The sequence below is a fragment of the Macrobrachium rosenbergii genome, chromosome 13 (assembly GCF_040412425.1).
Source record: "Macrobrachium rosenbergii isolate ZJJX-2024 chromosome 13, ASM4041242v1, whole genome shotgun sequence".
Classification (NCBI taxonomy): domain Eukaryota; kingdom Metazoa; phylum Arthropoda; class Malacostraca; order Decapoda; family Palaemonidae; genus Macrobrachium; species Macrobrachium rosenbergii.
In genome coordinates, this window is record NC_089753.1 from 24,069,341 (window position 1) to 24,096,531 (window position 27,191).

The 27,191-nt window shown below is 40.7% G+C and overlaps 1 protein-coding gene across 1 annotated transcript in view; it reads left to right on the forward strand.

Annotated features, from left to right (window-relative positions):
• The window catches only part of LOC136845036 (uncharacterized), a 91,367-nt gene that overhangs the window by 21,098 nt on the left and 43,078 nt on the right, over window positions 1-27,191 (forward strand). The window contains 1 exon segment of the mRNA XM_067114745.1: window positions 18,526-18,777. Coding sequence (XP_066970846.1) covers window positions 18,526-18,777 — 252 coding nt within the window.

Consider the following 27,191-nt stretch of genomic DNA (forward strand, 5'->3'; position numbering starts at 1 on the left):
TTGGAATCGAAGACAACCCCAAGAAACAGGTGGAGATGAGGCTTCATTCATTGCAGAAGAAGCTTCTCACATGAAATCACAGTAGAAGTACCACGACTCTTCAACCCACGAAATCTTTTAGAACCGCATTTTCCCCACAATAAAATTGCAATGCATGATGAAAGCAAACCAGAAAGAAGAAAAAGTCCAGCCAAGAACTTGGGTCCTCCAGCTCATGAAATTTTAAAAACGTATTTGCAAAGTAAAAGACCAAAACAAGATCATTTAACATCATATTTCAAAGGAATAGAAGACACAGTTAGGACATTTTCCCCCTTTTGCAAATTGAAATTAAATCCTGCATTTCTTCTTTGGTTTCAGAATCACGAATATAGAAATTTAACAGGCTCTACATTTCCCCCACAACACCCTTCCTTCGAAAAGTTATACACCAGGCTCTTCACTCCCCATGTTCCCCTTCAATATGTTTGACTCCAATTGAAAATGAGCAAAGTCATTTCTTTAACTGTAAATTAGTCTTTTAATCACCATGTCTTTTTTATTACCAAAGAAATTGTGTAATACAAGTTTTTTCCTTAACAATTCTGATGATAATGAATTCATTTATAACAAATTATTTTCTAGATAGTGAAAACATTTTCAAATATAAATCATTGTGAATAGAAATTGTTTGATTACCTGATAACCCAGACTAGCCTTTACTGCATTACAGTTGCAATAACATTAATAGTAATAATTAATAAAGAAAAGAAAAATAGGCCTTTTACCTGAGAGTTACAGCCAGTCGATTTCTCTGAGTTATGCATTTTGAAACAGGGTATTCTGCTTTGCTATTTCTTCTTTTAACAGTGATAGTAATTCACTAAATTTTTCGTAACTCATACTAAAATATTGGAATGTCCACTTTAATCTTCCTTCCAAGGAATTTTTTGTATTGTCTTTTTTCAAATGAGGAAACAGTGTAACATATTCTGTGTTTTCTTCGTTTTCTCTAGAAGCACAGATATGATGAACCCACTGCTTTTCTTTTTCTTTTTGTTCTCTCTGCAGATGCAAATGCTGAGGGCTAACACAAGAGCTTCTAACGTCACTGTTAAAAAGAATCGCTCATATTTGCTGGAGTAAAATGAAATGACGCCCGAAGCACAGTGAGAACTGAAGGATCTTTTTAGGGCGTCGAATTAGGCAACAGTTCTGATGGCATCTGATACAGTCTGTGGGTGTACTAAACGATCGTTTCGTTTTCTGTTCTGAAGGTTCGGAGCCAGCTTAGGCTGTTTCCGATCTGATATCAGTGCTCAACAGCGGTTTAGCAACCCTATCGCAGGGGGGATGGTGTCCCCCCAAATGCTAAATCCTCCATACTTAAAACCCTCTAAAAACACTTAGAACTGCCTATTCTGATAGTTCAAACACAAAAAAAACTAAAAATTCTTATATACCTGAGTATTTTAATAGTTTTATCACAAAAAGTGCATTTAGTCATGAAAATATGAAAATACAGTAATTAGTGAATATTTCTCAGTGAAAAATACCGCGAATGGATAAATTTTCGATCAAATGATGGGTAGATATGTTCCACAGAGAAATCTGAATAGTGAGATGCGAATACGGAGGGAGGTTTACTGTAATGGGAAATACAGAAGAAGAGATCTCACTTATTAAAAAGAAAAGAATAAATTAATAGATAAAAATGGAAGAGAATAGCATCTTTGCTTGAACTTTTGAAGTTCCAGTCACACATCCTAGCTATCAAATTGAGGACCAACAAAGCAGTGATAAAATGAGTTTCTGTTCAAGAGAAGATGATTTCCTAGATTGATCAACACCTTTACCCTCAAAACCACGTTGGTTGATTGCTTACCAAATATGTTGCATAAGGTAAAGTTCAAGTAATTTGATAGCTAATTAGAAAGATACAAAAGCGGGTTTGCATGAGGGGCACATTATTATAAGTAAATATGAATTAGTGATCATTTATACACATTGATTGGAGTTTTCTGTTTGGGTTAGAGATTGGATGCAGTACAAGTCTCTCTCTCTCTCTCTCTCTCTCTCTCTCTCTCTCTCTCTCTCTCTCTCTCTCTCTCTCTCTCTGATTCTCTCTCTCCTCTCTCTCTTGAATAGTTAGAGATTGGATGCAATACAAGTCAGTCAGTCTCTCTCTCTCTCTCTCTCTCTCTCTCTCTCTCTCTCTCTCTCTCTCTCTCTCTCAGTTCTAATCTTGGAGATTCATCCATAACTTCATTTGGAATGTCCTCAAACTGCACCATAACATGAATCTTGGTACTGTATCTAGTTCTTTTTGTCAGTGTCTTAGTGTTCATGGTTTTTTTTTTCTTTTTCCTCTCCTTTTTCTACTTTTGCAGAGGTTAAGGAAGAACTTGGAAATGGGTATGATGGTTCCTTGAAAAGTGAGGAAATTGATATAAAAGAAGAGTCAGTTGAACTAATGCAGGAGTCATCCAATAAAGATAGACAAGGAGAAAAGAGAAGAGCCCATTTTTGGTTACCTTCTCCAGATTCAAAGTCAAAGAAGCAAAGAGCAAATGTTGAGGAAGAAGTTATTATGAAAGACGAACCTGAATATGACAGATCAGCAGTGGCCGAAAGTGACCGTGGACCCCAAGGGCCATACCCTGTGCCTTTTACGACCCCTAGGAAACATCGGGGTGTCCTGAGAGGCATTCGTAAACATTTGGGAGGCCTCCAACAAAAGGACATTGATGATTACTTGTTGGAGCTCGATCGAGAGCAGGTGAGAAGTCCTCATTTTGATGGCAGTTGGTCATCTAGTGACGAGGACATCACGCCCGATGTCAGTGATGACGAGTATTTTCCCCCAGAGCATGAAAGTGAACTGGAGCTCAGTGCTTATGAGGGAGAGTCTGAGGAGGAGGAGGCACCGGTTGTGGCTAGTGGGGACGAGACAGAAAGTGATGGAGAAAGTGAGGGAGATGGGCCAGTGGTGGGGGGGGGAGTGCGAAGTCGTGCGCGTGCATGTACCCGTAGAAGGTCGCAACGTCGCGGCAGCCTAGATGAAGGCCGTTCGTCCGAAAGTGATGAGGGGTGGTTGGAGGACCCCACCCCACCTAACATGCACCCATTCAAGGCAGTACCTGGACTGACCGTCCCTGTGCCTCTCACTGCACTGGGGTTCATTCAGCTCTTCCTTACACGGGAATTGCTGGAATACCTCGTTGCAGAGACGGCGGATTATGCTCGGTACTGCCGTGAGGAACTGCAGACGACGTTGTCGTATCAATGGCGGGGCTGCAACCTCACGGACATGGCGCATTTTTTGGGGCTCCACATTTTTTTTGGAATGATGCCTGCTGCCAACGTCAGGCAATATTGGAGGCGGAATTTTTTTGGTACGCCCAAATGCCCGGCATTATGCCCGTGATAGTTTCCTGGCGTTGGACAGGTATTTCAACGCCTTCAACCAAAGGGCCATACCGAATAACCCAGATGGCCTCATCTTAGTCCGCCCAGTGTTGGAGTACATTCGTGAACGGTGCCAGTTTCTCGTGGTTCCTTCCAAGAACCTTTCTTTGGATGAGGGGATGATGCCATACAAAGGGCGTCTAAGTATAAAAGTGTACAACCCCAAGAAGCCAAAGAAATATGGTGTCAAGTTATTTTTTATTACGGAATCCAACACTGGATCGCCGTTGACTTCTCTGTGTATTCGGGGTCTTCTCACGCTGCGTGACACTGTCTTGGTCTTGTGGATCGTTTCGTAACCAGGATACCACCTGTTTATGGATAATTATTATAACTCGGTAGCCCTGGCCCAGGAACTGTATGAAGCAGGTGTGCACGTCGGTGGTACCCTTCGGTTGGTGCGTGGGGCCCCGAATGTCCTCAAGAGGTTTGCTAGCCAGCCGCAACATCTGGCAAGAGGAGAGACAGAGTGGCGGCGGAAGGGAGATGTCTTCGTCATCTGTTGGAAGGGGGTCCGACTCGTGCCCATGATTCTGACCAGTCATGAGCCCATCCAAGAAGAGATCATTCAGCGGAAGAAGACACGTCGGCAGGGCCGAGTTACGTATGAGGAGTTTCGTGTCCAACGCCCTACTGTCATCGGGCACTACAACAGGCACATGGGAGGAGTTGATCTCTTTGATCAACTCATCCAGTATTATCCCTTCGCCAGGAGAACCAGGAGGTGGACACAGAAGCTCGTCAAATACCTCCTTCAGTTGGCCCTCCAGAATGCCTACATCCTTTACTGTGGGTACAATTCTGACGCTCGGAGGTTGACCCACATCCAGTTTCTTGAGGTGGCTGGGAATGCCCTCATAAACTTCAGCAGAGGAGTGGCCTTCCAACACCGCCCCCCTGCCCCGAGCTCCAGCTCTGCCCCGAGAGGAAAGGGCAGATGTCGCTAGGAGGGCCAGCCTCGGTCTTCCTGCTCCTGCCGACGCCGCTGCCCTTGATGATGCCGCCGCCGTTGATGATGCCACCGCCCTTGGTGATGCTGCTGCCCTCCCTCACATTCCAATGTCCCGTCGGGTAGTCGACCCTGTGTGTCGGCTGCAGGCAGGAGATCACACACTGGAGCTCCTAGAAGGGCGTAAACAGAAACGGTGCCGGGTGTGCCATATGAATGGCAGAAGGAGAGACACCCGGTACATCTGTTGCACCTGCAAGGTAGCACTTTGCAGGTTTGAGGAGTGTAACCGCAAGTACCACACTGCGGTTATATATTGGAGTGCGCCTACCTGAGCGACACCAGAGGGCGCAGCCGGTCGAAGTGCGGCCCATCCACAATAGGCGCGCGTCTCCCTCCTCCGCCTGTGCCTCGTCATGTCGAGAGGAAAAAATGCAACACTCTTCAATGGAGGAGGAGAAAACAAGAACAGAACGAAGAGTCAGGATTACAGTGAGTATTCTGCATTGAATTTTATTTTTAGTTTTATATTTATTACAAGTTTTTATATATCTGTATTTATTGGTGTTTTGTATATTATTTCGTTTTATGCAAAAACAAAGTTTTCACAAGCATTCCTTTTAGTTATGTATTTAGTACAAAGTAAAAAAATATATTATATATATATGTGTATATATTATATATATATATATATATATATATATATATATATATATATATATATATATATATATATATATATATATATATATATATATATATATATATATTTATTTATTTATTTATTTGGGTCTTTTTTGGGTAAGCAAAAAATCTAATATTCTGGTGATATTCAATCCTTTACCTTCATTTTGCAACAAACGGAAAGTCTCTAGCACAATATTTCGATTTATGGTGAATTTTTGAAAAAAACTTTTTTTCCGCCTCATTTTGCTGGAAATCCACTGAAAGTGTCAGCATTTCTTGAGTCACCTTGTCGTAATTTTCGCTCCGTTTTATATTATTCTTTACATAAAGTATTATACATCAAAATGTGTGCAATTTCATGTAGAATACAACAAAAAATAAATCATTCTTGTAGCTTTTAACAGTTTTGAAATATTTTCATTTAAATCACAATAACTGACAAAATTTTAACATTTGGTCAACTTTGACTCGACAGAAATGCTTGAAAAACGCAATCGTATGCCAAAATTCTTACATTCTAGTAATAATCAATCATTTACCTTTATTCTGCAGCAAACGGAAAGTCTCTAGCACAATATTTTGATTTATAGTGAATTTTTGAAAAAAACTTTTTCCTTCACTCCGTGCGCGCGGACTCCACTGAAAATCCTGGCATTTCTTGAGACACCTTGTCGTAATGTTTTCACCGTTTTATATTATTCATTACATAAAGTGTTATACATCAAAATGTGTGCAATTTCATGTAGAATACAACAAAAAATAAATCATTCTTTTAGCTCTTAACAGTTTTGAAGTATTTTCATTTAAATCACAATAACTGACAAAATTTTAACATTCGGTCAACTTTGACTCGACCGAAATGCTCGAAAAACGAATTGTAGGCCAAAATTCTTACATTCTAGTAACAATCAATCATTTACCTTTATTCTGCAACAAACGGAAAGTCTCTAGCACAATATTTCGATTTATGGTGGATTTTTGAAAAAACTTTTCCTTCACTCCTTGCAAGACGGACTCCGCTGAAAATCCTGGCATTTCTTGAGTCACCTTGTAATTTTCGCGCCGTTTTATATTATTCGTTACATAAAGTATTATACATCAAAATGTGCGCAATTTCATGTAGAATACAACAAAAAATAAATCATTCTTTTAGCTTTTAACAGTTTTGAAATATTTTAATTTAAATCACGATAACTGACAAAATTTTAACATTCGGTCAACTTTGACTCGACCGAAATGCTCGAAAAACGCAATTGTAGGCCAAAATTCTTACATTCTAGTAACAATCAATCATTTACCTTTATTCTGCAACAAACGGAAAGTCTCTAGCACAATATTTCGATTTATGGTGAATTTTTGAAAAAAACTTTTTCCTTCACTCCTTGTTGACTCCACTGAAAATCCTGGCATTTCTTGAGTCACCTTGTCGTACTGTTTTCGCCGTTTTATATTATTCATTACATAAAGTGTTATACATCAAAATGTGCGCAATTTCATGTAGAATACAACAAAAAATAAATCATTCTTTTAGCTCTTAACAGTTTTGAAATATTTTCATGTAAATCACGATAACTGACAAAATTTTAACATTCGGTCAACATTTATGGTGAATTTTTGACTCGACCGAAATGCTCGAAAAATGAAATCATAGGCCAAAATTCTTACATTCTAGTAACAGTCAATCATTTACCTTTATTCTGCAACAAATGGAAAGTCTCCAGCACAATATTTCGATTTATGGTGAATTTTTTAAAAAAACTTTTTCCTTCGCTCTGCACTCAAACTCCGCTGAAAATCCTGGCATTTCTTGAGTCACAGTGTCGTAATTTTTTCGCCATTTTATATTATTCGTTACATAAAGTGTTATACGTCAAAATGTGTGCAATTTCATGTAGAATACAACAAAAAATAAATCATGCTTTTAGCTTTTACCATTTTGAAATATTTTCAAATAAATAACGATAAATAGAAAAAAATCAACCTTCGGTCAACTTTAACTCGATCGAAATGGTAAAAATGCAATTGTAAGCTAAAAACTTACAGTCTAGTAATATTCAATCAATTTCCTTCATTTTGAAACAATTGAAAGTCTCTAGCACAATATTTCGATTTATGGTGAATTTTTTGAAAAAAAACTTTTTATGTCCACGCGTTTTAATTCATACATCATTTTGTGATAATATTTTCTCTGTGTTGCTTTAATCGTTTTACAATCTGTTATATACCAAAATCATCACAATTTAGTGTACAATACAACTAAAAAAATTAACTCATTAGTTTTAACCGTTTTTTTACAGCGTGATTTGTATACAATTATATACGAGTTGTTTTTTCGCTGTCATATATTCAATATTTATACTGTATATGATAATGACATTTTTTTTCATTTCTGATGGTTGCATACTAAACTTCAGGCAGTGAGAAAAAAAGGAGCCAAAAATGAACTCTTAATCTTAAAAACAAAAACTAAGCGTGCTGTGATTTTTGAAAAAAATTTTTCCTTGGCGCTTAACTCCCGAACGCGGCATACGGGAGAGCGTTTTTGTAAATAGGGCTTGGCGTTTAAGGGTTAGTCACTTGTCGTAATTTTTGCACCGTTTTTATTAGCCGTTACATAAAGTTTTATATATAAAAATGTGCGCAGTTTCATGTAGAATACAACAAAAAATAACTCATAGTTGTAGCTTTTTTATCAGTTTTGAAATATTTTCATATAAATCACGATAAGTACCAAAATTTCAACCTTCGGTCAACTTTGACTCGACTGAAACGGTCGAAAAATGCAATTGTAAGCTAAAACTCTTACATTCTAGTAATATTCAATCATTTACCTTCATTTTGCAACAAACGAGACATCTCTAGCACAATATTTCGATTTATGGTGAATTTTTTTAAAAAACTTTTTCCTTACGTCCACGCACGTTAACTCTGCTGAAAATCTCAGAAATTCTTTAGTCACTTTGTCGTAATTTTTGCACCGTTTTATATTAGCCGTTCCATAAAGTTTTATATATGAAAGTGTGCGCAATTTCATGTAAAATACAACAAAAAATAACTCATGGTTGTAGCTTTTATAAGTTTTGAAATATTTTCATATAAATCAAGATAAGTGCCAAAATTTCAAACTTCAGTCAACTTTGACTCGACCAAAATGGTCGAAAAACGCAGTTGTAAGCTAAAACTCTTACATTCTAGCAATATTCAAACATTTACCTTCATTTTGCAACAAATTGGAAGTCTCTAGTACAATATTTCGATTTATGGTGAATTTTTGAAAAAAACTTCTTCCTTACGTCCGCGCGCGGTAACTGCTGAAAATCTCAGAAATTCTTTAGTCACTTTGCGTAATGTTTGCACCGTTTTATATTAGCCGTTACATAAAGTTTTATGTAGCATTTAACTTCATGTTCTGGAATGTCATTCTCTGCCTGGATGACCGACTTCTTCGATTACCCTCAAAGGAAAGTGCGATGAGGTTTTTTAACATTTGGGGCAGGGAAACACAGCTGGACACTTTTGTTTGCCCCCTTAGCCCTGAATTTACAGTTGGACCAAAAATAAACCATTGGAAGGGAAGTGCCTTCATACTACAAACCCAGACCTAGTTTTCCATTTAAATGCCTAGGATCTGGGTTGGGGAACTGGGTAGTTTCTTGGGCGCAGCCCTCGGAAGAACATAATCTTCTGAGATAGCTGAAAGCTTTTAACTTATAACTTCAACACTTATCGACCCTATTGCACTCCCAGACTGTGGTAATCTTGTTACAAGACCACAGTCCTAAGTATATTCTCATCTCTGTCAAATAGCAGAAAGTTTTTCACTTTCAGCTTCAGTGCTTATCGACCTTATATCACTCCTAGCCTGTGGTAATCTTGTTACAAGACCTCAGTCCTAAGTATATTCTCATCTCTGTCAGATAGCTGAAAGCTTTGCACTCACGGCTTCAATGTTTCTCGACCCTTTTTCACACCTAGACTGTTGTAATCTTGGTTCAAGACCACAGTCCTTAAGCATAAGAAGGAGGAAGCAAGAAGGCTCTCGCTCCCTCTTTCTCTCTGTCTCTCTCTCTCCCTCCCACCAGTCAGCAGAGAACTCATTCAATGGGCATATAAAATTGAGTTTTCCAGTCACTTGACTTTTTCAGGGCACACGAATTAGTTATGGCAGATGCACGGAACTGTCAAAAGCATGTCCCTCCTGCCAAGTGGACCTTGGATCCCCTAGTCTGGCAGAATCTGTGAAATCTTTGGGACATGTCAAATATGGCCTGGTTTGCCACCTCAAGGAACCATTTCCTTCCTCATTTCGTTCTCCAATCCTAGACCCTCTTGCATGGGCAACTGACACCATGCTGCAAGTTAGGTCCAACCTGGACCTTTAATGCCCTTCTGCATTCCAACTTGGCAAGGAAGGGCTGAACAAGTTTTCAGGTTCATCGCAACGTAAACGATGACACTCTTAGCCCCTTTCTGGACCATGAACTTTGGTTCCCGAACCAGATGTGGTTGTTGGTGGACTCTTCATGACTACTACAGTTCATATCTACTTAGATAACCTCACTTCAAAAGATACCACTAAAGGGTGGATAACTCTTTTCTCTGACAGACTTACAGACTGTCCAGGAGCTTGCCTGAAAGAAGTGAACTTTTCAAGACCGACTGCAGAGATTGTTGCAAGACGCAGACACCAGTCTTCTTGCCAGGTACTCCAATCTAAGTAGGCAGTCTTCCGTTGATGGTGTAATGGCTATAACATATCGTCTACGAATTCTTTTTTACCTCAGATAGCGGAACTCCTCCTATACATGAGGACCACCAAGGGGGGCTCTCTTCTTCCACCTTCAAGGGGCATAGAGCAATCCTAGGCTTAGTATGGAAACATAACGCTCTAGTTTTATCTTCTAACCAAGATCTTAGCGACCTATGAAGTCTTTCGAGACTTCCAAGGCAGAGAGGAGTCTTCTCCGTTTCCTGTATTGGAATTTGGACGTAGCTCTCCAGTGGTTAACGGGCCCCTCTATCGAACCTCTCTGTTCCACGCCTCTTAACTTAACTAGAAAACTCTGTTCCTTGTAGCCCTAGCAAATGCCAAACTAGTTAGTGAGCTTCAGACTATAGACAAGCAAGCAGATTCTGCTCAGGGAGAGACAGTCTGTGAACAGGGTCCGTGCTTTCTCCCTTAAGTGATTGTTGGACATTACTGGTTCTGGGTGAGTGAGCGAAATGTCTAGTTTGAGCTTTCAGGTTTTACCTGAAAAAGCTTTTTAATCAGAGGGCCATCCATACCTAGATTGTCCAGACAAGATCCTGTATCGCCCCCAGTCTTTGAATGCATTGTCCCTCATCTCCAATGAACTTTGTTTTTGAGATGCATTCTCAGATTCAGGAGAACGACTTGCCTAACCATTAAAGGAAAGCTAATATGCCAGAATTGCCTCTGCCTCATTAGCTTTTAGGCTCAATGTGTCACTCACTTCTGTTTGGCAATCGGCCCACTGGAAGTGTAATAGTTCTTCACTTCTAAATTTTCCCTGAAATCAAAACAGTGTTTGAAAATTGTGCAGTACCTTGTGACCATTATTAGTAATTGACATGGCACTGAGGGAGGAAGCAGAGGATTTTCTCCTATCTGTTCACCTTTTAGTAAGGTGCAGAGTTTTTTGGGGAGCTGGGGGTTACAATGTACCTGGAGCACCCACCACTCTCAGTGGATAGATAGTTGTTTTATTTCAGTGAAGGTGACAAAGTTATCTGCTTGTTTTTATTTTTTGGTACTGCACCCAGGGAAAGGGCACTTAATAATGCTTTGCCAGCCAACAGAATACTCCTTGGCTGCAAAGCTCCCTCTTAAGTAGAGGCAATCCTTGGCTTTACTGCAGCTCTTCCTTGGCCGAGTCGGTAGAGTTGTGGCCTTGCACTCGTTAGGCCCGAGTTTGACTCTCTGGCCGGCTAATGAAGAGTTAGAGGAATTTATTTCTGGTGATAGAAATTAATTTCTCGCTATAATGTGGTTCTGATTCCACAATAAGCTGTAGGTCCCATTGCTAAGTAACCAGTTGGTTCTTAGCCACGTTAAATAAGTCTAATCCTTCGGGCCAGCCCTAGGAGAGCTGTTAATCAGCTCAGTGGTCTGGTAAAACTAAGGTATACTTAACTTTTGGCTATACTGCCAGGCCACAACAAGCTAACCCTTAAGGGACGGCATAATTTATCAATGTGCAGCACCCCAGACGGGGGAAACTTTGAGGTTGGCAAAATAAAAAAAAATCACATCAATGGAAAGAGAATGACATGTACATTCACCCTGTATAAATAGAAAAATTCTAAAAAATTTTCCCTACCTTCCACGAGAAGTTGAAAATTGACTATTTACAACCCCTTGTGGGGCCTCATTTACAAGACAGTTGTAAATTTTACCAACTTATATATGCTTTCTAATAAATAAGTTTTTTGGATTTTGTAAAATTATTATTATTGCTCACACAATATCAAAACAGATAAGAAATAAAAGCAGTGACAAATTTTTGGCATATTTGTTGTAAAATATTCACATAAATTTACGAGAAGGAAGATTCAGTAACTTTTTTTTTACTTTTACATGCTTTTTCTAATATTTCCTTGCAATTTTCTTTGTAAAATTACATTTACAACTGACATACTATCGTAAAAGACAAAAACAAAAAACAACAGCTACCCTTCGTATATTTACAAGCAAATTTACTAAAAGACTCATGTGGGAGAGAGAGATGCAGTACCTTTCCCCTTGAAGTCACAAGCATTACTGATACTGGCCTAACTCTCACGTCTGTATAAAAGTTGCTATTAGTGAATTTATAGCATATAGAAGTATTGGCACCTTTGTTTCGAATCATTATTACCATAACAGTGGTGCAGAATTCTGCTTCACACTGAAGCGCAATCCGTCCACCTCCCCAAACCTGTTTTACTTCACACTGAAGCTCAATCCGTCCACTAAGGGTTAAGATGGTCACCAACCAGAGGCAGTATTCTCCTGCAGTGGCTCTCTTAACTGATAAGAAAACGACAAGCATTTTTTTCCAGTGCAATTGGTGTCTCGTAAACGTTTGTCTTCAGTTCTCAGACGCAATTGCTCTGATTTGCCTGTCGTTGCTGCTGTGTCCGTGAGCCCTTTAGCACCCGATGTATTGGAATCTCCTAAGTGCCTACTAGTGTATAAGTACCTTTTGGCTTCCAAGCTCCCAGAAGCGCCTGCACATACAGAGACTCTTGAGCGCCCACTAGCACCCAACTGCCCAGTCTCCTCCTCAAACCGCTCGGCGCCAACTTCGGTTTTGGCTCCCATCCAACAGAAGTTGGATTATATCTTAGATTTGTTGAAAAAACCTCCTCCTGCGGCTTTGTCAACCATGGACTTGTCCTTATCGCCAGTGTCTTCTGCAGAAGAGGAGTCTATTAACCCTTAAACGCCGAGTGTCTATTTACAAAAGTGTCTCCCGTATGCCGGCGGGGTTTGAGAGTTAGCGCCGAAGCGGAAAGAAAGTTTTTTTCAAAAAATCACAGCACGTTCAGTTTTTCAGATTAAGAGTTAATTTTTGTCTCCTTTTTTCTTATTGCCAGAAGTTTAGTATGCAACCATCAGAAATGAAAAAAAATATCATTATCATATATAAATATTGGAATATATGACAGCGCGAAAAAAATTTCATATATAATTGTATACAAATCGCGCTGTGAGCAAAATGGTTAAAGCTAATGAGTTATTTTTTTTTTTGTATGTTGTGCACTAAATTGCGATGATTTTTAGCTTACAATTGCAGTTTTCGACCATTTCGGTCAAGTTAAAGTTGACCGAAGGTCAAATTTTTTCTGTTTATCGTGATTTATATGAAAATACTTCAAAACTGATAAAAGCTACAACCATGAGTTAATTTTTGTTGTATTCTACATGAAATTGCGCACATTTTCATATATAAAAATTTATGTAACGGCTATTAGAAAACAGTGCAAAAATTATGACAAAGTGACTAAAGAATTTCTGAGATTTTCAGCAGTTAGCTGATGCTTTCTTTTGGGAGAGGAAAGAAGTTCGCGCATGCGCAGCTAGGTCATGCTTGTAAACAAAACAACAGTGTGATCTGTGAACTCAGCAGAGTTAGCGCGTGCGGACTTAAGGAAAAAGTTTTTTTTAAAAATTCACCATAAATCGAAATATTGTGCTAGAGACTTCTCGTTTGTTGCAAAATGAAGGTAAATGATTGAATATTACTAGAATGTAGGAGTTTTAGCTTACATTTGCATTTGTCGACCATTTCGGTCGAGTCAAATTTGACCGAAGGTTGAAATTTTGGCACTTATGATTTATATGAAAATATGTCAAAAGTGATAAAAGCTACAACCATAAGTTATTTTTTGTTGTATTCTACATGAAATTGCACACATTTTCCTATATAAAACTTTATTTAACATTACATGAAATTGCACACGTTTTCCTATATAAAACTTTATTTAACGGCTAATAGAAAATGGTGCAAAAATTACAACAAAGTGACTTTTCAGCAGAGTTAGAGCACACGTACGTAAGGAAAAAGTTTTTAAAAAAATTCACCATAAATCAAAATATTGTGCTAGAGACTTCTCATTTGTTGCAAAATGAAGGTAAATGATTGAATATTACTAGAATATAAGAGTTTTAGCTTACAATTGCATTTTTCGACCATTTCGGTAGAGTCAAATTTGACCGAAGGTTGAAATTTTGGCACTTATCGTGATTTATATGGAAATGTGTCAAAATTGATAAAAGCTACAACCATGAGTTATTTTTTGTTGTATTCTACATGAAAATGCACACATTTTCATATATAAAACTTTATGTAACAGCCAATAGAAAACGGTGCAAAAATTACGGCAAAGTGACTAAAGAATTTCTGAGATTTTCAGCAGAGTTAGCTGATGCTTTCTTTTGGGAGAAATAAATTCATGCATGCGCAGCTAGGTCACGCTTGTAAACAAAACAACACTGTGATCCGTGAACTCCCAGCATCCCTCAAGGCGCATGATTTCAAATTTTTTGCGAACTAGGCCTGCAGGTATTTTTCCGCGAATATTAAAAAAACTTGTAGTCGACGTATTTTACGTCCACTCGGCACCCGACAGACAATTTTTGTTGACGTAAAATACGTCCAGTCGGGGCTAGTTTGGCACCTGGAGACCAAAGGAATACTATTGCCATTTCAGTTTGGTTTCAGAAAAAACCACTCCACCCTTGATCCCCTGCTGAGGCTGACCAACCAAATCCAGCAAGGATTCGCCAAACAGTGTCAGACCATTGGCAAATTTTTTGACTTGGAGAAAGCATATTACACTACCTGGAGAATTGGCATCATGAAACAATTGCACAAGATGGGTATGTGTGGAAGAGTGATCAGGTTTATATATTCCTTTTTAACAGACAGACTTTTTAAGGTAAGAGTGGGAAACTCCTTCTCCCAACACCTTTTATGCAGGAGGAAGGAGTTCCCCAAGGAAGCGTTTTAAGTGTAACACTTTTTTCAGTGGCAATAAATAGTATGGTTGAAAAAATCTCACCCTTGTTAAATGCTCGCTTTTTGTTGATGACCTTGCAGTGTACTGCACAGGATATGATTCCTTGTCTGTATGTAAACATTTGCAAAGGTCTATTAATGCTACTTCTAAGTGGGCTGATGAGAATGGTTTCAAATTCTCCTCTTCCAAAACAGTTACAGTAAGAATCACCAGGTGCCGGCGTGTGGAAGAGGTTCCCACACTTAGTTCAAAAGAGTCCATCCTTCCTTACGAAAGGGAAGTTAAATTTCTGGGGATGACTATTGACCACAAATTAACATGGACTAGCCACATAAATGTCCTAAAGTTTAATGTTAAACAATCTATGAATATTTTAAAGGTTGTTTCTGGATTTAGTTGGGGGGCTGATAAGAAATCCCTTCTGGGGCTATATGACTCTGTCGATCTAAGCTAGACTATGGATGTCAAATTTATTCCTCAGCTTGTAAAACCAAGCTAAAGGAACTGGATGTTGTACACAACATGGGGTTGAGAATATGCTCAGGGGCTTTTAGAACTTCGCTTGTTGAAAGCATATATGTTGACACAGATCATTTTCCCCTTGATCTAAGAAGGCAAGAACTAGGATTGCGATACATGGCTAGAATGAAAAGTGCTCCCAAAAATCCCTCCTTTCAAGCACTAAAGGAAACAGACTCTCGAAGTTTTTCTGGTACAAGAGCTTCTAAACCATTCCAAATTCGCCTGAATGAGGATATTAGGAATAATCATCTTAAATCCCAGAAAGTCCTGGAAGTAGAATATCCTGTAAATCCTCCATGGCTTATTCCAGAAGCATCAGTATGTAAACTGTTTAACAAAAGGACTGCACTGAAGAAGAGATTAGGGGAAAATTCTTAGAGCACGATGTTACCCATACCAATTTTACAAAAATCTATACAGATGGATCAAAGTCAGGTAGTGGTGTTGGTTGCGCTGTTATCCTTGGTGATACAGCGTACACAGCTAAATTACCTGACTCTGCATCAATATTTACTGCCGAATTAACAGCCGTAGTCTCTGCCCTAGATTTAGTCTTTCAAAGTAATGACTAATTTTGTCATATACTCAGACTAGAAGCACATTAGAAGCTATTTAAAAATTTAATAGCTTTCATCCATTAATTCAAAATGTTCAGGAGTGGCTTTTTCAGTATATATTGTTGGCGTAAATCAGTCTCTTTCTGTTGGGTCCCTTCTCACATGGGGATTCGCGGAAACGAGGTGGCAGATGGAAGCGAAAGCTGCTAGTATTTTATAAGAAACCTCTTTCAGAAAAGTGCCTCATACAGACCTAAAAGGTGCCATTAGATCTTATGTTTTAAGTAAATGGCAAGAAAGGTGGACTTCTCCTCTTCTTGCCAATAATAAGAAATATAGAAATATTAGGAATAATATACTACCGTGGTCTTTGTCATTCCAGCTTGACAGACGAACAGAGGTTATTTTAACCAGATTAAGGATTGGGCACACTCCTCTAACCCATCAGTTTATTTTAGAAGGAAGCAGCCCTCAGAGTGTGCTTACTGTGACGAGACACTAACAGTGGAGCAGTCTGCCCCAGATATTTTAACCAAAGAGAAAGATATTTTCAGGGTAAATCCCCCTCTGATGTTTTGGGAGATAAGCAGATATTTCTGCTATCATCTCTTTTTTAAAGTGTGTTCAAATTTTTAATGATATTTAATTTATTTCTTAATATATTTATTACATCATGTAGAATTTTAATGACATTAAATTTTTTATTATGTAGATATCACACTCATTAAACTTCATACCCTTATTTATTGTTCACATCACTTCATTTTATTTATTAATCATTTCCTTCATGAATTCATAACTTTAACATAATTTATTTTCTCTCCATTACGGCGCTGAATGGCCTTCTTGGCCCCAGTGCATGGGCTTTTGCCCTAAATATCGTACATCCATCCATCCGTGTAAGGAAGAGCTGAATGAACCCCAGTGCAGTGAGAGGCACAGGGACAGTCAGTCCAGGTACTGCCGTGAATGGGTGCATGTTAGGTGGGGTGGGGTCCTCCAACCACCCCTCATCACTTTCGGACGAATGGCCTTCACCTAGGCTGCCGCGACATTGGGACCTTCTACGGGCACGACCAACCCCCCACTGGCCCATCTCCCTCACTTTCACCATCACTTTCTGCCTCGTCCTCACCAGCCACAATCGGTGCCTCCTCCTCCTCCTCAGACTCTCCCTCATAAGCACTGAAACCACTGAACTCGAGTTCACTTTCATGCTCTGGCTCTTGTACAGACATCGGGCGTGATGTCCTCGTCACTAGATGACCAACTGCCATCAAAATGAGGACCTTTCACCTGCTCTTGTTTGAGCTCCAACAAGTAATCATCAATGTTCTTTTGTTGGAGGCCTCCCAAATGTCTACGAATGCCTCTCAGGACACCCCACTGTTTCCTAGGGCTCGTAAAAGGCACAGGGTATAGCCCTTGGTGCCCACGGTCACTTTCAGCCACACGTGGCCGTACAGCACAGCACTCATAAGATGGATCACCCTGGGTGCTAGGTCCCTCTCCAGCATCCAAGTCTAAAACGCGTCTCACACGCTCACTACCAACAGGCAGTACGCGCCTTGCAGAGTCCTGACGACTTTGGGACATCTCTGCGTACGTCCTATTGCGTCACAAACACACTAACACTTGCACAAGTTCGGCAAAACATGAACGCGTCAAGAAATCGCTCTCTGACGATGTGTCATTGATGCTTTCTAGTGGGAGAAGAAAGAAATTCGCGCATGCGCAGCTGGGTCACACTTATAAACAAAACAACAGCGTGACCCGTGAACTCCCAGCATCCCTCCAAGGCGCGTGATTTAGAATTTTTATAAACTAGGCCTATAAGTATTTTTCCGTGAATATTTAAAAAAAATTTTTGTAGTCGATGTATTTTATGTCCACTCGGCACCCAACAGACAATTTTTGTCGATGTAAAATATGTCCAGTCGCCGTTAAAGGGTTAATTACATTATTCTCTTACATCTCATTTATTTGCATATACTGTATACCATAACAAGTTGACTTATATTTTTTTAATGTCATTGATATACATATTTTTATTGTTGCATCTTCAAGTAGGTAAACAAATGTAAAACATTATGCTGCAGTTTTTTTTTTTTTTTTTTTTTTTTTTTTTTTTTTGCACATTTCATGATTTGCTGAATAAGCAAAATAGGTCTCATTCTACCTTTTTCTTTGGTAGCCCTGTTTCCAGCAAAGGAAACAATATTTCTGTTGGGTACTAAAGGAATACAATTTCCGACTAGCTTAAACAGGATTAGATCAAGCAAAATCTTGCATCAATTTGTTGTTCACAGTGCCATAAAAGCGATAAACAAAATTATTGATAAACACCTCTTGTAAATTTTGTTGGTGTTTTGGATGTGCATTTGGCCATTAAACTGTCTGTAACTAATTTCTGTTAACCCTTAAGTGGCGGGGTTGGAGAGTTAGCACTGAAGCGGAAAGAAAGTTTTTTAAAAAAAATCACAGCACGCTTAGTTTTTAAGATTAAGAGTTCATTTTTGGCTTTTTTTTTTTGTCATTGCATGAAGTTTAGTATGCAACCATCAGAAATGAAAAAAAATGTCATTATCTCTCTCTCTCTCTCTCTCTCTCTCTCTCTCTCTCTCTCTCTCTCTCTCTCTCTCTCTCTCTCTCTCTCTCTCTCTCTCTCTCTCTTTCAGTTCTAATCTTGGAGATTGACCCATAACTTCATTTGGAATGTCCTCAAACTGCACCATAACATGAATCTTGGTACTCTATCTAGTTCTTTTTGTCAGTGTCTTAGTGTTCATGGTTTTTTTTTTCTTTTTTTTTCATCTCCTTTATTTCCTATTTTTGCAGAGGTTAAGGAAGAACTTGGAAATGGGTATGATGGCTCCTTGAAAAGTGAGGAAATTGATATAAAAGAAGAGTCAATTGAACCAATGCAGGAGTCACCCAATAAAGAAGATAGACGAGGAGAAAAGAGAAGAGCCCATTTTTGGTTACCTTCTCCAGATTCAAAGTCAAAGAAGCGAAGAGCAAATGTTGAGGAAGAAGTTATTATGGAAGACGAACCTGAATATGACAGATCAGCAGTATTATTGGATTGGCGTAAGTACAGTAGCTGTTATCACTGTGTTTAACCTCTTCCTCCCCTTCTTTCGTAAACTATGTAAACTTGGTATGTATTTCTTGTAATTAACTGTAACATAGGTGTTGCACCTTTGGATGTGTTTGTATCTGGATCGTTAGTTCTGGTTAACAGTTTCTTTTGCAATTGCTATAGTTCTAGCATATCCTGACCTTGCTTGAGCTGAGGCATACTATATTTGTTGCTTGATATCAAGAGACAAGATTTTGTAATGGATGTTCAAGCAGTAATCAAGACAATCTTCTCTCCTTACGTGCTAATTATTTGAACATTTTTGCAATGCAGGAGATTGTGAGGCATGAAGTTCTGGAGTGCAAGTTAAATCGATTTGACTCATACGAAGACAAGAAATGTTGTTTTTACCAAAAGTAAATTCTGATGATGAATATGTAATGTGAATGTCATTTAAGAGTGTGTATTGAGCTTACGTTTCACTTTGATTGGTAAATCAAGTATGTATAAGGGGTCAGTCATTGCTAGTGCTTGAAAATGAATTCCCTGGTTAACAAGAGAATTGATTTTCTTTACTCTAAAATATCAAGGCTTTTCTGATGGGAGAAATTGCTCTGTGCATATGAGTTATAACATTAAGATGCCTTTCATAATTGCACATAACTTTTGTACTGGTGTTATACATACAGTCATACCTCCTGCATTCACGTCTCTGGATTCACAAAATTTTCATTAGAACCTAACTAATTTGCATCTGCGATTTTTTCACAGATCAACAAAATTTGCGAAATCCTCAAAAAACCCTCAAGATGCCTGAGCGTTCCGCGCATTCTAAGGCCTCTAGCAGTGTTCCTAAGCGTCAGAGGAGGGTGATGACACTAGAGGAAAAAGTAAAAGTTTTAAATTTGTTGAAATCTGGCAAGACTGCTTCAGGCGTAGGACGCCATTACGGATTGAATGAAAGCACTGTCCGCTCTATAAAGAATAAAGAGGCCGAAATTAGAGAATTGGTCTCCAAGAGCTACCTGCATGCAGCAAAGCAGGTTTCGACCAAAAGAGACCCACACATTGTTAAGATGGAATCTACCCTTTCATTATGGATTGAAGACTGCCGTAAAAAGGACATCCCCTTGCAGGGCAACATGATTCGGGAAAAGGCTTTAAAACTTTATAAGAAGTTTGTTGTAGAGGATACACAAGACCCACAGCCGGGAACATCAACACCACTACGCCATAGAAGTTTTCAGGCCAGCAGAGGGTGGTTTGAAAGGTTTTCAAACCGTTATAACCTAAGGGGTGTGAGATTGCATGGAGAGGCTGCATCTGCTGATGTAGAAGCTGCAGAGAGTTATCCGGAGACCTTTAAACAAATCATCCAGGAGAAGGGATACAGGCCTGAACAGGTTTTCAACATGGATGAGACTGGATTATTCTGGAAGAAAATGCCATCGAGAACATACCTGATGAAGGAAGAGGCCAAAGCTCCTGGATTTAAGGCACAAAAGGACAGAATCACGCTCATTATGTGTGGGAATGCTGCTGGCCACTTGCTCAAACCAGGCCTGATTTATAAGTCTGCAAACCCTAGGGCCCTCAAGAATAAGAATAAGAATGCCCTGCCTGTCTACTGGATGCATAACCCCAAGGCTTTGATAAACAAAGTCATAGCATCCGACTGGTTCCATCGGTGTTTCATCCCTGAAGTGGAGAAATATCTTCTCAACCTAGGCCTTGAATTTAAGGTGTTGCTACTCATGGACACTGCCGGAGGGCACCCCCTAGATCTGTCGTATGATGGTGTGCAGATCGAATTCCTCCCTTCCAACACCACCTCCCTCATACAACCTATGGACCAAGGCATGATCCGTGCATTTAAGGCCCTCTACACGTGCAACTCTCTGCAACGCCTGGTCAGTGCAATGGATATGATGGAGGACTTCACCTTAAAAGAATACTGGAAAAAATTCACCATAGCATCTTGCCTAAAAATAATTCAGTCTGCCCTCAAAGAAATGAAAAGTGAAACTCTAAACGCATGCTGGAAAAAACTGTGGCCAGATGCAGTCCAAGACTACAAGGGCTTCTCGCCAGAGGAGATTTACAATGAGGCTGTCAACAAGGCTGTGAGATTGGCAAAATTGCTGGGAGGTGAAGGATTTGATGATTGCACGGAAGAAGAAGTCAACACACTCATCGATGGCCACTCTGACCCCCTGACGGATGATGACTTGCTTGAGCTGACCAAGTCAGCAAGTGAAGAGGAAGAGAAATCAGCTCAAGAACAACAAGAGGAGGATGAGGGTCTTTCAGTTGAACGTCTTGGAATAATCATGAGGACTCAACAGCAGTTGCAATCCTACATAGAAGAGTGGGATCCCTATTTTGAACGTGCTCTGAAAACAATAAATGGTTTAAATTCATTTATGGAGACATACAGAACCCTCTACACCACTATGAAAAAACAGCAGCAGATGAGCAAATTTGGTTCTTCGATTGGGAACCCAAACCCTTGCAAGAACCCCCACCCAAAGAAGCCCCAGCAGAAGTAGTCCTGGCAGAAGACTCCTCTACCTGAAGAGGGGGACTCTGAGGAACTGTAACTCCTCAAGTACTCTATGCAGTCATTCTCATTATTTTCACCGTACTGCATAGCTAATTCATCATCATTATCTTCAATTAATATTCATCATTGGTGAGTACCCGTACTACCTTTTTATTTTTTTAAAGTGCATATGTATTTTCGTTTCTCTCTCTCTCTCTCTCTCTCTCTCTCTCTCTCTCTCTCTCTCTCTCTCTCTCTCTCTCTCTCTCTCTCTCTCTCTCTCTCTCTCTCTCTCTCTCATAGTTAGCGTGCACACATATTTTCACAACTTATTATATTGCAATACACTCCCTGAACACATGAATTCACCCTTAATCCCACTAGCTGGAACAACTCTCAATTACCAATCCCACTAGTGGGAATTTTAACAGCCAGCATTACCAATGCTGCAGGTAAAATCTTGTCACTTGAGCTACCATAACAAATGGTTGGCAACGCTGACACAGGTGTGTACCGACACGCCCACTTTCGTTAATTGCTTTTTGTTCGCACTGCTGGAAGGTTGTTTCCTTCTGCAGTGCGAGGTTTTAATCCTATTGCCGGACTTTTCCTTGTTTTTGGACTTCTGGTGAAGTCCTGGATTGTATTTAACGGTTTTTCTCCTGGATTTTACGGATATCTTCGACTTGGAATGTCTTTTGGATTTGGACTCGCCGATTCCTGGTCTTGATTGGTCATCATGGACTCTTTCACCTTCTACTACTGTGCCATCGGCTTCGACATTGTCCTTGACTGCCCCTATGACTGTGGATGCTGGTGCTCATCGATTCTTCTTCCTGCAGAGACGGATGAGTACCTTGAGACACGACAGACATTCTGTCAGGTATGTAGGAAGGTTAAGTGTGATGTGCAGACTCTTGCGATGAATGTTCCCATTGGAAGGCACAAGAGTTGGAGGATTACATTCGTCATTGCAAGTCTTTGGGTAGTAAGGTCAGATTCTTTGTTGCCTCAAGTATCTCAGGCTTCTGCTACAGATCAGTTGATGGGTTTAGCGAGTTTAGAGGTAGTCAGACAGATAGAGGATAGGATTGCAAGTAGTATGGAGAATTTAATAGCTAGTCTTTTTCAACATTTCTCAGATAATGATAGTAGTAATGTTAGGATGTGTAATCTTTCTTGCTTTCAGCTCCCCTGCCTGTTCCAGAACCAGCCCTAATGGGTGCTGAGGGTAATGGAGAACCGCAAAGCCTCTGAGTGGGTAGGTTCTCCAGCCCCCTCGGCATGAAGCAGGCAGTGAAGATTCCCAACCCCCTTTAGTATTGATAAATTTAATGTTGATAATGTTAGTCAGGATCAGGATCTAGGTGTGATAAAGGAGGATAGGTCTGGGTTAGGTAGTGAAGAGAAGGTAGTAAGGGTGCAGAGTTGTTCTCCTGGACGGGCTCCAGTTTCCGGTTTGAGTGGTTTTTGTGCTCTGGCAGAAGTTTTGCCTTCATCGCTTCTTTTCGGTCTGGCTCGAAGTCTCAAGTCAATGTTTCACTTCCTGTAGTGCAGAATCCTTCTGCTCTAACTCTTAACTCAATTCCGACTGTGTCTGAAACTTCTACTTAGTTTCCCCCTTCTCTGTGTTTTTCTACTCCTCCATTTAGTAAGGCAGATTCTGGTGTGTCCTTTCGGCTTCTAAAGTGGTTTGCGGGACCTGCAATTTGGATGTGCCGGAATATAGGCGGATTTGCTGCGTCTTTCGAACGGGTACAGACCTTTGGTGAGAGGATAGTTTTTTGAATGGTTTCTGTAACATTAGAGAGTATGTGACACAGTAGTGTCCAGAATTAATGTCGGATATGTTTCAGGATTATTGGGGGGCCGGATTAGGTGTACCTTCTGTCCCCTCATTCTAAGTTTCCTTCTGGGTTATATGCCGCTTCATCTCCTGCTCCCACATTCTCTGTCGCTCCTTTTTTTTTTCAGTCTCCTCTTCGGTCTCTTCTTCTGCTCCGGTCTTCCGTGCGTCTCCCGCATCTTCCATTTTCTCTCCTTCGACTTTTGGCTTTTCCTCTTCTCAGGTAGCTTTTTTATGCTTCTGCTATTCCTCCGTCTCCCGCCTTTCCTTCCTCAGTACAGTCTCCTTCAGTACGAGGAGCTTCCAGATAGGTAAAAACGCAGTTTCGGCAGAATTTGGCCTCAGGTGTTTCATGTTCCATCCCTTCGGGTATGCACAACCCCTTGTTTCTGCTTCAAGCGGCTGTTCCAGTAGTATCAGGTATTTCACAGGGTTTGCATGTCGCTTCCAGTTCGGGTTTGCGCTCTGCGGTTATGGCAGGGCTTGCAGTACCTTCTTTGAGCGGTCCGTGGCTTTCATCGCCTGCATTTTCCATGGGAGAGACTCCGAGGGTTGCTTCTACCTCCTTCATTCTCCCTCCTCCTTCTTCATCTTCTTTCGTCCCTCCGCAAGCAGTTTCGTTTGCACATCCTACCCCAGAGTTTAGCAATGTAGGTTCGGCTATTCTCACTTGTCTTCCCTTTTATAACAGTGTGGAATCAGCTCCAGGTTTCTCGGGTTATCCTTCTCTTCTCCCTGGCGGATGCAACTGTGTGGATTCAGCTCCGGACACCCGATTAGGTTAGGGTGCTCAGCATTCTGATTAGGGTGGTCCGCTTGCAGACTCTTCTTCATTGTCCAGGCTTCGTTCAGTTCCTCCTCCTTTGTCGGTCTTAAACCATTCGGACATTGCGGAACAGGTTTTTTTTTTATCCGGAGGTGCAGGAGATTCTGGCAGACTTAGAATGTCCTCTTGCCAGCAGTAACGATTACAGACGCATGCTTGAGTAGGTTACTTCTTTGCACCCTCAAGCAAGAGCTCCAGACCGCCCGCATTCGTCAAAACAGTCTTTTTCGAGTCTGTGTTTATGCCATAAGTCAGCTCCTGCTTCTTTTTCTTGTGGGCTGGTTTGGTTCGATCTGGTTAGACAGGATTTGGAGGAGGCAGATGGTTGTTTAGCATCAGTAGTGGCCTCTAATAGACAGGACTCTTCTCTTCTCTACGTAAGACGATTTACTCAGTTCGAGGTAACCCTTCAGCAGGTGTCAGGTTGCCACTCAACGAATCGGTTGAGGCTACCCTGTCTAGGTCTCCGGCGTCGTCTCGGCTCATAGGGTCCTGAAAGGGTGAGAAGAGCGAAAAGTGTTTCTTCTTCCCCAATATATATCGGGAAGTCTCAATGTACTGGCCTATTTGTTAAGTTGCTCCCATCAGGTATTGTGGGGGGAGAGTCGACTTGGGCTCAGGAAGTAATATGTCAGGTTTTCCGGAGGTGGCCAGCGACGTGATTAAACCATCGTCTTCTAGTTTATTACTCACCATTGGTGGACCCCAGGTCGTTAGGCATCGATGCGATTTTACAAATTGGAATTACATGCAGGTGTATGCTTTTCCTCCATCCAGTCTCATTAATCAGGTAATAAGGAAATTGCGGAAGTGTCAAGAAGTCCTCAACTCCTGATAGCTCCTCGCTGGCCCCAATGTGTGTGTTTTCCAGAACTCCTAGAGCTCCTTATGGAAGTTCCAATGTCCCTACCCATGCGAAAGATCTTCTCAGACGGCCACATTCTCACCATTATCATCCAAACCCTCGTGTGCTGAACCTAGTTGCAGGGCAACTGTAGAGAGAGCACCTAGACAGTCAGGACTCCCTAAAGCTGTGGCTAGACACCTTTCTTTCAGCTTAAGAAAGTCAACCCGTAGCCTTACTAGGTTCAGCTGGACAAGGTACAGAAGTTGGTGTCAAGGAAGGTCATTCCATCTCTAGACCTTCCATAGCCAAAATAGCTGATTTTATTTTATTCCTTTGGGAAGTCAAGGGTCTTTCTTATTTGGCTATTGCTGACTACCGCTCAACGCTTAGCGGTACAATTAGTCTTCACCTTCCTGAAATCTCTAGTAGTAAGATAATCGATGACTTATGTTCTTTTAAGATTGAACGTCCTGTCTTGCCGACTTGGGCCCCTCTGTGGGACTTGTCGGAAGTACTTCAATTTTTTTTTCCTGTGTTCCCCTGCCTTTGAACCCAATGAAGCTCTAACATTAGGACAACTGACTAAGAATGTTCTTTTTCTTACGGCTTTAGCTACAGCTATAGGGTTGGGCGAGCTTCAGGCAGTTTCTAGGTTGGTTTCCTATGCGAGACATTATATGTATTTGTCTTTCTTCTGGAATTGTGGCTAAGACAGAGTTGGAGGTTAACCCTCTGCCTCATTCGTTTAGGGTTCTTTATCTGCAAGTGTTTGTTACCAGCGATCCATTGGAGATGTCTTTATGTCCGGTGGGAGCATTAAAGTCTATTTGTCGAAGGCTGAGAAACTCCGTCCGCTTCCGCGTACACTTCTCGTCTGTCCACGGAATCCTTCCCGTCCACTGTCAAAGAATGCGATTAGTTACTTTCTGAGGGAAGTGATTTCCCAGGCTTTTTCTTCATTGTCTTCAGCTCTGTATTTCACCAATTGCACAGTATTCGGAGTATGTCCGCTTCATCTTCCTTTCTAAGGAATTATTCAGTGTCTTCTATTCTGGAGGCAGCTACTTGGAAGTCCGTTTCAGTGTTTACTTCCTTTTACTTAAGAGGCATTCAATTCGCCGAATTCATTCTCTTAGTCCATGTGTAGCGGTGAAATCTACGATGTAGGATGCTTTCATTTAGCTGAGGTGGTATTCACTTAGTGCGTAGGTTCAGAGGGTTATTCTAGTAGTCCACGTGTAGCAGCGAAGTCTATTATCCAGGGTGCATTCATTTAGCTGAGGTGTGATTCACTTAGTGCGGAGGTTCTTAGGTTAACCAGATAGAGGAATTCCTTTTAGTCATTAGAATCTTCTGCAACAGTGATAGTATAATCACATGAACTTAGGTTTAGTATGTTTTAAGTATCTTAGTCTTCGATAGTTTTCCTACGAGAGTCCAAGGGGGTGCTCTAGTAGGCTAGGCTCTTTCGTTGGCGCTGAGATACTTCTTCGCTTGTTGGTCGTCAGGCCTTATCCGCAACCTGGATGGCAGAGGGTCAGTGGCTCGGCACACTGCTTCATCCCCTCCATACATGAGAGGCTCTGAATAGCCACATAGGGCTTCATCGTACTCCTCCGCACATGAGAGGTTCTGAAGAACCACATGGGAGGTCGATGGACCAAGACAGTACTGACCTGACTGGCAATCAAAGTACTCTCCAGCATGTCTCTTCACCAAAAGCATCGATTGATACGGTGAGTGTATAACTAAATAGATTTCCTATGCAGAGCAGATTGGTAAGCTGCCATCTCTGCGGTTGTAAAAAGGTGTGCTGCAAACTTAGATGGTTCTCCTGGAGGGACAGCGGCTCTGCACTCTGCCTCATTCTCCTCTATACATGAGAGGTTCTGAAGAGCCACATGGGAGGTCGACGGACCGAGACAGTATTGACATGACTGTCGATCAAAGTAGTTTCCAACATGTCTCTTCACTGAAAGCATTGATTGATATGCTGAGTGTATGACTAAACAGATATCCTATGCAGAGCAGATTGGTGAGCTACCTGCGGTTGTCAAAGGGGTGTGCAATAGAAATTGATCCCCCCTCCTCTAAATGTTGTTAATCGGGCAAATTCAGGTGTTCAGGGTGTGTATTGCAATATGAAGTTTTCATGATAAAACTAATATTGTAATATTTACCTGAACACCTGAATGATTCCCACCCTCCTTTCCCCACATCAGTTTTGACCTTGATTAAAGAAATTGAAGAAAGTGGGCATGTTGGCACACACCTGTGTCAGCATTGCCAACTGTTTGTTATGGTAGCTCAAGTGACAAGATTTTATCTGCAGCGCTGGTAACGCTGGCTGTTAAAATTCCC